Raw genomic sequence first — 12,474 nt, forward strand, 5'->3', positions numbered from 1 at the left:
GCATGGCCAAGCGCCCCCGAGGCCTCGAGCTCCACCGGCTGGTGCACGACAAGCCGCTGGAGCGCAGGAGAGCATCCCCTCCCCGCCACGGCGCCCTAGAGCAGCTGCCCAATGTCCCCAGCTACCGAGCCACCGCTGCCTCCCACATCCCCGTCCTCATCTCCAGAAAGCCCACGGCTGGCGTCGTCAACCCCAATTTTGCCGATGAGGAGCAGTCCCCTGCCCACCCCCTAGGTAGCTGCCACATGGGCTCGGGCCACGTGCTTGCGTAGCTTGGCTAGGTCTTGATTTCAGCCATGTGCTTGTGTAGCTTGGAGGGACGCTGGCCTTGGTCATGGGCCTGTGTAGCTCGGTGGCGTGTCGGCTTCAGCTGTGTGTTTGCATAGCTTGGAGGGATGCTGACTGTGGTCACGTGCTTGTGTTTCTTGGTAGGACTTAGCCTTTCTCCACGCACTCGTGCAGTTTGGTGGGGGCCAGCTTTTAGTTCTGGAGCAGTTGGTCTTTGGTGCTCTTTTTTTTTTTTTTTTTCTTATTTTTTAAATAAAAGCATGCTTCATACTGCACCACAGAAGCTGAGGAGCACAAGCGATGGTCTCGTAGCCTAGGTTTTGCTGCTGCCCCATAACTATGTCCCCTTCTAACTCAGCCCCTAAAAAACCTTCTCGAGCCATTAGTGCTCACTGTGGCAATTGTATTTAGAGCACGGGGCCAGTGCTTGTTTTCTGAGAGAAAGCTGTGCCTGGGGTAATCCCAAAGCACTCATTCACTTTGCAATGCTCTTCTTCCTTGAGGGCCGAGCCAATGCCCAGCCATAAACATCAAGGACGTGGATGGCCTGGCGGATGCTCTGGAGAGCGAGGCCGGGTACGTGCAGGGGCTGGCACCAAGCCCCAGGCACGTGCTGGCGGTGCCCAGCGTGGCCGTGGCTTCCRCCAGGTAGGACGCGATTCCCCCCCTTCCCGCTTGCATCATGGGGATACGGGTTTGGGAGGGAAAATACAGCCAAAATAGCAAATCGTGTGGTTTCTCAAAGTGCCACAAACCAGGTGTTTGATCCATCCGTTTCTGAAGAGGATGTTGGGAAATGAGATGACTCAAATKGTTGATGAGGAACTGGGCAGTAGCAATGCTATGACCAGCACCAGATCAGGAGCCAGGAGGCWGCTCCTCTCTGGGCGTTCATACTGAGCACAAAAAGGTGCTGTAAGGGCACAACGAGGAGTCTGGGCCCCTTGTTTAGGCGTTTGCCTCCACCAACAGGGAGATTGAGGGGGTGATTTATATTTTTGTTGCCTGTATTCCAATYCTCTCATATTTTTTTTTTCCAGTGTATTTTTGTAACTTGGCTTGTGCAGCTCTCCCTATCTGGACTGTGCACTTACATCTCTAAAAATGCTCTTTTTTATATGTTTAGGTTCATGGTTGCATACTCTGCGGCATTTGATTTGCATCTTGTCCCACACTATAAAAATGTCTTTATTAGTCAACCAGTGAACACTTTGCAATGCTTTGGTTACTTCAGTGGGCACTAACAAGCGCATTGACTGGGGAATGCAGAATTCTGACTATTTAGAGCAGACTTTGGAATTTGTTGCTTAGTTCCTTGTGTTGATTATTTATCTGACTCTCACCTTTAGCTTTAACTTACTATATTTAGTGTCTCCTGCTAGTTAGCTGTGCATCTGCTGGTTCACTTCACTTTCTGGGAGAGGAGCTTTGAAATCTTTATGCATTGATGGAAAAATCTGATCTTTAGGGACAAGCTGACCACTGTTCTGGAGATCCTGTCCCAAACAACATCTACTGGAAGTGCAGCTGGAGCATATCAAAGGACTAGATATTACCCAGGGAATTACACTTTTATTTTATTTTATTTTATTTTATTTTATTTTATTTTATTTTATTTTATTTTATTTTATTTTATTTTATTTTATTTTATTTTATTTTATTTTATTTTATTTCAATTTCATTTTTTCCCAAAGATGACAAAGAAAATGAGACCTGATAGGGTTTTGCATCGGTTGAAGATGTACACGTTTCACTATAGGATTTAAGATAAGAGCCATAATTTCCTCAGGCCTTTTACCTGAACTTTTCAAAATAAGCTGAAATTCACATTCTTTTTCGGGTTKCCTCCTGTTCTAATGGCAGCATCTGTCAGCAAAGTAGGTGAGTTGCAGGCACTGCAAAATATCAAAAACTTTCTCCCCTAGATCTCTAGCCTTAAAAGATGTTTATCATCGTTTACTTCCTTCCAAACCTAATCTGTTCCATTGAAGCAAAAAGCTTTGACCCATTTTTTTTTTTACCGAACAGCAACTGACAGAAAAAACTTGGTGCATATTCAGAGGAAGCCAAGTGAGCTTTGAGGGACCTCAGATCATGGGCAAAGAGCAAGACTGTGATACCCTTTTAGATGTGCACATTTTTGAGCTGGAATCCATTGGGTGCTTGATGGAGTTGAGTTGCTTGGGTGTGAGGAGGGCAACGTGATCCTTGGAAGAAGGCAAGTGCAGAGATGAGTAGCTGCCTAGAGTGGCAAGAGTTGATAGGCTTGTCCTAAGAGCATGAAGACACCTGGGAGGACTATTTCGCTTGGAGATGAACTGATGTGGCTGGGGAACCTCTTGGTCCATAGCTGAGCGTATGAAGATGTGAAATAAAGGGGAGAATGGGTTCATTCCTGTGATCTGAGCTCTGAGTGTTGTGTTTGTCTATCCAGGAGGCAGGTGCTGGCCCCAGAAGACACCCTGTACGAGGCCCCTCCGACCTCAGCAAGTCAATCTCCCGTGCGAACACGGCCTGGCCACGACAATGAGGAGAGAGACAAGTGCGTGTAGCCCGAGGAGCAGAGGCACAAGCCTTCTTTGCAAATCTGCTTGGCTTTTCAAGTTTCCTATCCTGGTGCTTGGGCTGAAACACAGAAGATCTTAGAAATACTGGGTTACCAAAGAGAGAGAAAGCGATGCACACACAGCGTATAATGATCCTCCTCCCACTGACCCTCTCTAAACCAACAAGCACAGGGGAAGCTCTTTTTTTTCCTTTCTCTGTGCAGATAGAAATGTTCTTCATAAGACCAAACTTAACCCTGGAGGTTGACCCCCACATACTACAGTGGTAGCAGAACCCCTTGCTTTACCTAATTGCTGGGAAATAACCTTGTTCTTCCATTGAAAAAGAAAAAAAAGATGTTCTGTATGTTGTCACGTGGGTCCTGACTTCTCTGTCCTGTGCATATCCTCTCCAAATGCTCTCCTAGTCCCAAGAAAAGCAAATACAGGCTGGCACCTTCCTGAAAACCTGCATGTGTGATTTGCATCTTAGAGCAGATGTGAAGGTCTGATATTGGTGACTAGCTTGCTGAATCCATGCTGCMGGTCACACCTGCTTTTCTAATTATACAATAACTATATAAATAAAAGTAAATCCTAGCTAAGACTCTTAGAAGTTAAAACATAGGCCACGGAGGTACTTTGGGGCTTTCTTACAYGAGTGAAGTATCTGATGGTCTCTTCACAGTCTGCCAGAACGCATTGGTTCAGCCACAAGCCAGAGCAGTGCAGTTATCAATGACAGGCTCCAGGAGTTGGTGAAGCTCTTTAAAGAGAGGACTGAGAAGGTGAAAGAGAAGCTGACAGACCCCGATGTCACGTCTGACGACGAGACCCCTGTGGCATGTGAGTTAAAGTCTTGAAGGCTCCATGTCTTCCTTCCAGGGGCTTATGGGCCCTAGGCTGGGAATCGGAAGGAAGGCTGGGGAGTTACAGATATAAAATGCATATAAATATAAGAAACATATATAAAAGGCAGCTTTATAGTCAGAGCTTTGAAATCTTCARGCTGGGGGGAGCTTCACGAGCATGGGACTGGGAAAGCCTGGGGCTCTCACAGCACCTATTGAATCCATGGGTGCCCACGCACCCTGTGTTTTCAGGAAGGCACCAATTGCATTAATGCYTTAGAGCTTTTCAGATGAATGAGGATTCTCTGCCGTGGAAAATAAYGCTGTGGATTCTCCCAGCCCCTTCCAAGCAAGCCCCTGCGGAAGCGCCGCCGCCTCCCCCGGGACAGGAGCCGGAGGCGGCCAAAGCAGCAGAGGACGAGCATTACTGCGAGATGCTGTGCTGCACGTTCAAGTATCGACCCTGGCTGGACCGTGTGAAAAGCTACCAGTTCCCAAGCAGTATAGACCCACTCACGAGTGAGTGCCGGCGCGCGGCTCGGCCCCACTGGGCCGTGAGAAAGCTGGTGGCAGCGGGAGAGGAGGAAGAGTGTGGGAAGCAGGCGAAGAAGTGGCAAAAAAAAAAGAGAAGAAAGCTAAGAAGGGATTGATGTATGTTTAGATGTGCAAAAGAAATCAGCAATAGAGATCCCATTATAATCCGTAGGCTTTTCTAAATATCCCCTGGCGACAGGCAGWGTCACAGCACCATGCAAATCCATTGGGAAACCAGCTTCATCCTTAACATTTTCTGTACTCTGACATTAGAAGCCACCAGCCTTAAGCAGGCAACTCTCAGCCTAGTATTGTTTCAAAGAAGAGAAAAAGAGAGGAACTAAATTAGCATTGTATTGCCAAAGCTTGAGCCAATCAAGATAGAAGGGACTTTCCAATAAAATGCAGTTTTAACTTAGAGTCCCACTTTTATAWCCTTTCTGCTTAGCTCTTGCAATCAAACACTGGAGGGAAGTCCCAGATCTTCTGCAGGGTTCATAGGAGACCTTGTTGCACATAGGGCAGGATGGGAGACGRAAATTTCATGGGTGGTGGATGCGAATGATTTCAGGGAGCGTTGCGCACTAACCCCGGCCCTTGTCTCCCTGCGTGCAGACCTGATGTATGTGCTGTGGCTCTTCTTCGTGGTCCTGGCCTGGAACTGGAACTGCTGGCTCATTCCTGTCCGCTGGGCCTTTCCCTACCAGACCCCGGGAAATATCCACTACTGGCTGCTCATGGACTATCTCTGYGACCTCATCTACCTCCTAGACATCGTAATCTTTCAGATCCGTCTCCAGTTTGTCCGTGGGGGAGATATAATAGTGAGTGGCAGTGTGCCTTGCCTCCTGTGAAGAACCTCTCTATAAGTATCTTGTCTGATATTAGAGACCTCTTGACTCCATTGTCCAAAGTGGCAAGAAAGGTGTTGGCCATAAGTACTTGAAACAAGTTCTCTCACAGAATAACAGTCATCTCTTCTACCACACAGCTGATGCACGGGTGGCTTCTAGTCCCCTCCACATATACATCTTTCCCATAAAGTCAATGCCACTTAGGAAACGCATGACCCCTGGTGCCTTCATTCCCAGAGCCAGGATGCTTGGATGTCAGCCTGGGTGGCTGCTCCTAAATTCTGCCAAAGATGAGTGAGACATGCCGTTGGGCTCCAATTTAGCCACGGCTTGTACGCTTCCAGCTAAGAACCAAGGGCGTGATCAGTCCTGGGCTGAATTTCCTGGAGGACATTTAGGCAGTGGGGATTAGTGACGGGAAGGAAGCGTTGCCATCTGAATGCAGAGCTCATGTGTCTGAGATGCAGGATGACGTGAAAACTCTTGATTTCCATTCCAAGTCCAATGAAATCAGCCATGAAAAAACATGCTTTAGGGGAACAAAATGGGAAAGCAAGGGGTGACTGAGTCTGTGCTCCCTTTCCTTTCTGCTCTGTTCTGTGACAATCTCTCCCTTTCTTTCTCCTATTCCCAAACAGAGTGACAAAAAAGCAATGAAGGAGAACTACCTGAAATCAAAACGCTTTAAGGTCTGACACATTTTATTTTCTTGTCCTGTACATTTTGCTCTTTTAAGGATATGGGAATGACAATCAGTTTTTGAAGTCATTTGCTACCATGTCTTCTAAGCCATTGGAGTATTAATTTGAGCCATTTACAAGAAATATATTTTCATATATTTTCAAGGATTGGTGGGTAGGGTGGCGTGGAGGTACTTGAGCTGACCTGATTGGGTTTGAAATGGGAGGAACGGACACAAGGGCTCTGTTCTCTCCATGTGCCTACTTGGATTGTGACCACATGTAAGGGACAGGACCAACGGGGAGCACCCATAAGGGACAGGACCACAAGGCTCAGAGCGCACCGGGACTGACAGCCTCAAGGCTTGGCAGGGCACCCATGTAGCTCTTCCCGGGTGGACGGAGGGGTGCGGATGAGCCCTGCCGTGCTTGCAGTTCACCCTGGTGATTCTCCTTCCGATGGGGATTTCAGATGGACGTGGTGTGTCTCCTTCCGCTGGATTTCTTGTACTTCAAAGTCGGGGTCAATCCACTCCTGCGCTTCCCTCGCTGTCTGAAGGTAAGCTAGAACTTACAGAATAACTCAGAGCATCATTTTAAGGGGATATGATGATGTTTGGTAAAGTCATTGCTTGCTAGAGGTGGAAAGAAAGTCTTATATATCATGCCCCGAGAGACTGTTGATTAAATACTTCATTCCAATCCTCATATACATGCACATTTTAATGTGAGTGTCAAAATCCATCCTTGGTAACTCCTGCTGCAAGGACACTATATGAGTAAAAGAGAAGGTGATAATCAATTTTTATAAGGGGACACTGTGCTAAAATTGKTTGGGTTCTCATGGAATGGCTTAGCACAAGCTCTCCTGGGGGCTGCTGGAAGCTGAAGCTTGCTGCTCTCCTTATCTTCTCAGTACATGGCCTTCTTTGAGTTTAATGACCGTCTCGAGGCTATYCTGAGCAAGGCGTACATCTACAGGTGAGAGAAACGACCAGTGAGTTATTTATGTGGGGAGAGAGCATCATAACCTGTCATCATCCCTCGTGCAACCTCTTTCTTTTTGGCAGAGTGATTCGGACCACTGCCTACCTGCTCTACAGCTTGCATGTGAACTCCTGCCTCTATTACTGGGCATCAGCATACGAAGGACTGGGCTCCACCACCTGGGTCTATGATGGGGAAGGAAACAGGTACAAACCAGAGCTTGGCTCTTCATGTGGTGCAGCCTCCGGTGATGGCCAGGAGCAAAGAAGAAGGTGTTGGGGTGCAGCTGCATTCCCAAAGGTCCCTGATATAAGGCAGGTGGTCTGGGAGGAAGAGGAGACAGGAAGAATGACTGGAACAAGAGGGTGGGAATGAGAAATCACTGGAGTTAAAATAAGGCACTGCAGGTCTGCAGATAGACTGAGATTTAAGGAATCCTTTCCAAAACTGCTGCTTCCTTTCCTCCCAGTTACATCCGCTGTTATTACTGGGCAGTCAAAACCCTCATCACCATCGGGGGCTTGCCAGACCCCAAGACGCTGTTTGAGATCGTCTTTCAGCTGCTGAACTATTTCACGGGTGTCTTTGCTTTCTCCGTCATGATAGGCCAGGTGGGTGAGCGCCTCCCTTTCCCAGGAAACGCCGTGCACCACATCCCTCCCCAAAGCTGCGCTGCAAGCAGGGAGTCGCACCTGCACGCAGGGATAACTGTGGTGTGCTCAGTGCATTCTGCAGGTATCCGCAGCTTTGTTTCGCTGGTGCTCAGCATCAACATCAGAAAAAAAAAATGGAAGGGATAAAAATCCCTTTAGAGCTCAATATAGGTCCACATTATTGTTCTGGCTTAACTGATGCGATAACTAAGTGGCACCAAAGAAACCATCTCTTCCAAATCTTCCTCTGCTTCAGATGAGAGACGTGGTGGGCGCCGCTACTGCAGGGCAGACGTACTATCGGAGCTGCATGGACAGTACCATTAAATATATGAACTTCTACAAAATCCCCCGAGCTGTTCAGAACCGAGTCAAAACGTGGTACGAGTACACCTGGCACTCGCAAGGCATGYTAGGTGAGCACCTAAAACGCTGCTGTCAAAAGTGCAGTGGGGCATCAGCACTGCAGGTTCAGGGCATTGCTGATCTAGCTGATCCCCTGCGTGTTCCTGGACTGACTCTCCAGGGTCATAAACACATAGGTTTTGGGCTTGTTCCACTTCTGGGAGCCATGGGGATAGGGAAAATCAAGGGATAGGGAAAGGCTGATCAATAGCATCCACAGCCTTTTAGACCTGGAAGTTTACCAGGCCCACAAGAGTTCAAGGAGATCCTCTTGGTTCAGCTGGTTCCCACTTCAGGCTGCCAAGATGTGGGCAACTTTCCCACCGATCCCTCAAGCGCTTGCTCAGACGCTTTGTCCCAAACGCCRTGGGTCACCAGTTTTGTACTCCCTGCTTCTTGCAGATGAGTCAGAGCTGCTGGTGCAGCTGCCGGACAAGATGAGGTTGGACATTGCCATCGACGTGAACTACAGCATCGTGAGCAAAGTGGCGCTTTTCCAGGTACCGCTCGTGCCTGCCGGGACGGGCGAGGGACGCAGGGTACACAGTGACACGCTAATGCCACTGCTGGCTTTATTTTGCTCCAGGGCTGTGACAGGCAGATGATCTTTGACATGCTGAAGCGACTCCGCTCCGTCGTCTACCTCCCCAACGACTTTGTGTGCAAGAAGGTAAGGAGCCACCCCAGCAACCTGCTCTTCATCCCAGCAGCGGCGTGTCTGGCTGCAGATGTCCCTCACTGCCTGCTGTGGCCCCGGAACAGGGACACAAAGAGCCGCATGGCTCCCAAAGACCATGGAAGGAGGCAGGTGGCAAGTTGAAACTTGGCTGCCTCTTCCCACACCCTCTGGGCCTTGACACACTTGCTTGGGGCTTTGCCAGGKGCACGGGACCGTAAAGAAGGGCAAAAACTGGGCATGGAGCCACATCAGGGGAGCAAAATTCCATCAAAAACCCCTCCAGGAGCAACTTGTTGCATTGCTTCTGATGTCCCTGTGCAAAGAGTGACCTCTCCTGCCACAGTCCTGAACAACAGGAGCACAGGGAGAGGTCTGCACAGAGCCTGAGCAGGCTTTGGGGTTGGATGAGGACGCTTGGAGGAAGCATTAGGAATTTCTCCCTCCCTCGTAGGGAGAAATCGGCCGCGAGATGTACATCATCCAAGCAGGCCAAGTGCAGGTGCTTGGCGGAGCCGACGGCAAAACCGTGCTGGTCACGCTGAAAGCGGGGTCTGTGTTTGGAGAAATAAGGTGAGCAGCGCGTCGGCAGGAGSAGGCAGCGGGTGGGCACGGGCAGGGCGAGGCGGAAGGCGCGAGGGTGAGCGGGGAGCTTGGGGGACAAGGGCCAGGGGAGGCTGCTCCTCAAACGAGTCTTTGCAACTAAACCCCACGAGCTACATTGCTGCAGGCAAAAGCTCAGTTCTGTATCCTGAGAAAGAGTGATGGGACACGGCGTGGGGAGGGCGAGGCTGGAGCAGACGACTATTGTACCGAGCGGCTTTGCCTCTTGCCCTGTCTCGCGCAGCTTGCTGGCGGCCGGCGGCGGGAACCGGCGCACGGCCAACGTGGTGGCGCACGGCTTTGCAAATCTGTTCATTTTGGACAAGAAAGACCTGAACGAAATTCTAGTGCATTACCCGGAGTCACAAAAGCTGCTGCGGCGGAAAGCAAAGTGAGTGCCAGGCTGCCCTCGAGASCGAGGGCGCCTTAAAAAGGCTGCGCCCCGCCAGCCTTCCCCTTCAGTTGTGGGCAGAAAGCTGCCAAAGTGAAGTGTCCTTGAGCCTAGGAAGGTGCAGGGAAGGCAAAGGCTGGAGGGGCTGTGGGAGGCAGCAGAGGGCACCCGTCCCTTGCAGTTGGCTGCCGCTGCGGCTGCTGTCACCACCGCCTCTGCGCTGGGCATGAGAGCTCTCCAACCGCTGGTTTGCAGCTTTCCCCCCCAAAATGGGCTAGACCTGTGACTCAGTGTCAGAGCTAAAGAGGAGTGTCTGAGCAGGTGATAATTTTAATGATAGTTCTGAGCACAGCACAAAGCGGACACCACCAGGGGACAAACTTGACCAAAGTTTATTCTTTTAACATRCTCTTAAAATCTCCTCTTTCCTTTCAGCATTGCTTAGATGGGCTCATCTGTCCTGCCTAAGGCTTTAGAGGTCCCTTTACAACAAAACTATAAGCTTCTAGCATTAGCAAACTAAGCTCATCCAACATATTCCCAGGCAGAAATGATCTCTTGCTTATCTTGTTGCAGGAAAATGCTGAGAAACAACAGCAAACCCAAAGATGACAAAGGAGGGCCCGAAGACTCCGTCATCATCCCTCCGAGACCCAGCACGCCCAAACTCTTCCAGGCTGCCCTGGCTGCCGCGGGGAAGGTGGGAAGCAAAGGGAGACTCGCACACCTCCGTTGGAAGCTCAAGGAGCTGAAAGCAATGCAGGCCATACAGGTCAGGAGAAGGGATGATAGTTTGGGGTTGYTTTGTTAACCACTGAATTGCCTCTCACCCCCATGGGCTCTTGAGGTTGAGTATAGCTGGTATCTAGCCTAGGCAACATGGAGCCTAGGGTCTTGGTTCTTACTTTTGCTCTTCTCCAACTGGGACAGGTCAAAAAGCTGCTGAARGCACCTCAAAGGCCTGAACAGAGACCACAGGGCTGACTCTGAAGTAGTGTGGATAAAGCAGAAGGGTTGACCCAAACTGGTCCTCAGATAAGGTCATGGTTCCCTACATAGTCCCGTTCGTAACTCCTCAATGGGCTGGTGGGACAGAGGTGATGATGGMATCCAGTGGCAGTGGGGCAATCAGGAGCTGCAAAGCTTTCACAGAGCTGTTAGGGCAAAGCCATGCACTCTCCTCCTAGCACGGCATGATCCAGAGCACAATGAGCTTTAGTTTTGTGTCCTAAGCGACTGAAMAAATGACAGCCCACCTGTTGTTGTTTTCTTTTTTCCCAACTCTCTCCTCTAGTCTCATAACAAACATCTCCACACAGATGTTGCTACCAACCTCCTTACTGTGGAGTTATAGAAGCTGCCACTTCTGAAAGCATAAAAAAAAACCCAAAAGGAGAGATGAAGCGCACCGTGGCCTTGGCAGCGGGGTAAACACCTAGGGAACCGTGGAGAGCTGGGAACGCGTTTCTGGCGTCCTGTGCAAAAAGCCTGTCGAGACCACATGCAGCTCGGGGTGCAACCAAGTGAAATGTGAGCTAGAAGCTGCACAGATGGTGATGACAGCAACACCCATCCTCACTGGGTGCATTTATTAAGGGCCCCAGCTGCCTGCTGATGGCCCATTAAGTAGACCTGTTGCTTCATTCCTCACCAGGRGCACATCCAGAAGAGGATTTCTGAACCTGCGGCCACTTCTCTCTAATGGGATAAAAATGGGCCTTAAGACAGGGCAGTCAGGGGCTGATTTCATCACACCAAGGTTTTTGCAAAGTTAGTGCCAAGAGGAGCCCCTGCAAACGCTCTAGATACTACAGGATCAGAAAAAGAGCTAAAGCCTGAGGTGTGAGAGAGCTTCACTGCCCTTGTCTCGGCACAGTTATCTCCAGGCATTAAGGCTATAATCACAGAACCACAGAATGGCTGAGGTTCCATAGAATGGTAGGGACCTCTAGATGCTCAGGCAGGGTCACCTAGAGCACATGGCACCGGCTTGCATCCGGGCAGGTTTTGAAGATCTTCAAAGGAGATTCCATAACCTCTCTGGGCAGCCTGTTCCAGTGCTCTGTAATCCAGCTTCTCTCAATGATCATCTTTTTGCAGCAAGATGAAATTCTGAAGATGAGGTTGGCACCCTCTCAGATGCCTTGCTTTGGACAACCAGACAACAAAGTGTTGTAGCTCGAGGGTACCAGCTAAGGGACCCAACTACAGACCTGGGTCTCCTAATGTTTTGCCATTTTGTGCCTTGCAGGATCCCAGCTTCAGTCCAATTCCGCCCAAATCACCAGTACACCGGCGATCACCCACAGCCTCCCCCAAAGCCGAGACCCCAAAGGGGGAAGAAGTCATCGCGACGTCTTCGGACAATTTAGTTGCCATTCGGATGATTTCTGCCCCGCAAGAGGATGAGGAGATCCTTTCTGCTGAGATTTCGGAGAAGGAAGAAGAAATGAAAAACGAGCAAATTCCAGGGTAGAAATGCMACAACTAGGTGTTTTTAGTCGTTAATCATTTCCATGGGGTGGCTAGAGGCTTTGCTAACTCTTGATACCAATAGGCTCTGCCTTTCTTTTTTGCTTAGACCTTCACCCACTGCTGATAAAGCCCATTACTCTACGCACTTTTTACCACTCTGTGGTTAATGAGTGTCGGTTCAGGTGCAACTTGGAGAGTTTTTCTCCTCTGAAATCTGAGTCATTGCTTGGCCAGAGACAAGCACGACTGCGGGAAAAAAAAAAAGGAAAAAGAAAAGATTCCTCTGTTGGCCTCAAGGTTGTCATGAGCAGTTGCTGGATGATTCATCTGGAAAAGATTCGAGTTATTCTCACAAGCTGAACAGAGTTCAAATCGTTCGGTGGTGGAAGAAAGCCCGCCTGGGCACACACAGGCTGCAGGGCCCCCTGCTCCGCTCGGGATGCCCTTCCCCACAGTGGCAGCCCCACCGGAGGACGCAAAGAAGAGCGAAACGGTAGGACATGCAACCTGTGAGGAAAGGCTGGGCAAGAG

General features: G+C 49.7%; 1 protein-coding gene across 1 annotated transcript; it reads left to right on the forward strand.

Moving 5' to 3' along the window:
- The first annotated feature begins 2 nt into the window (after nt 1-2).
- On the forward strand, nt 3-11,944 carry CNGB1 (cyclic nucleotide gated channel beta 1). Its single transcript, XM_026034353.1, has 18 exons — nt 3-234; nt 792-936; nt 2,723-2,830; nt 3,523-3,680; nt 4,025-4,204; nt 4,835-5,043; nt 5,712-5,762; nt 6,226-6,312; nt 6,670-6,734; nt 6,824-6,946; nt 7,210-7,351; nt 7,650-7,809; nt 8,201-8,298; nt 8,385-8,468; nt 8,929-9,047; nt 9,322-9,468; nt 10,045-10,240; nt 11,720-11,944. The coding sequence occupies exons 1-18, from the start codon at nt 3-5 to the stop codon at nt 11,942-11,944; spliced, it is 2,529 nt and encodes an 842-aa protein (XP_025890138.1).
- Nucleotides 11,945-12,474: the final 530 nt, after the last annotated feature.

This window comes from Nothoprocta perdicaria, unplaced genomic scaffold (genome assembly GCF_003342845.1).
Source record: "Nothoprocta perdicaria isolate Ctin4 unplaced genomic scaffold, notPer1 scaffold_143, whole genome shotgun sequence".
In the NCBI taxonomy this organism is placed as follows: Eukaryota; Metazoa; Chordata; class Aves; order Tinamiformes; family Tinamidae; genus Nothoprocta; species Nothoprocta perdicaria.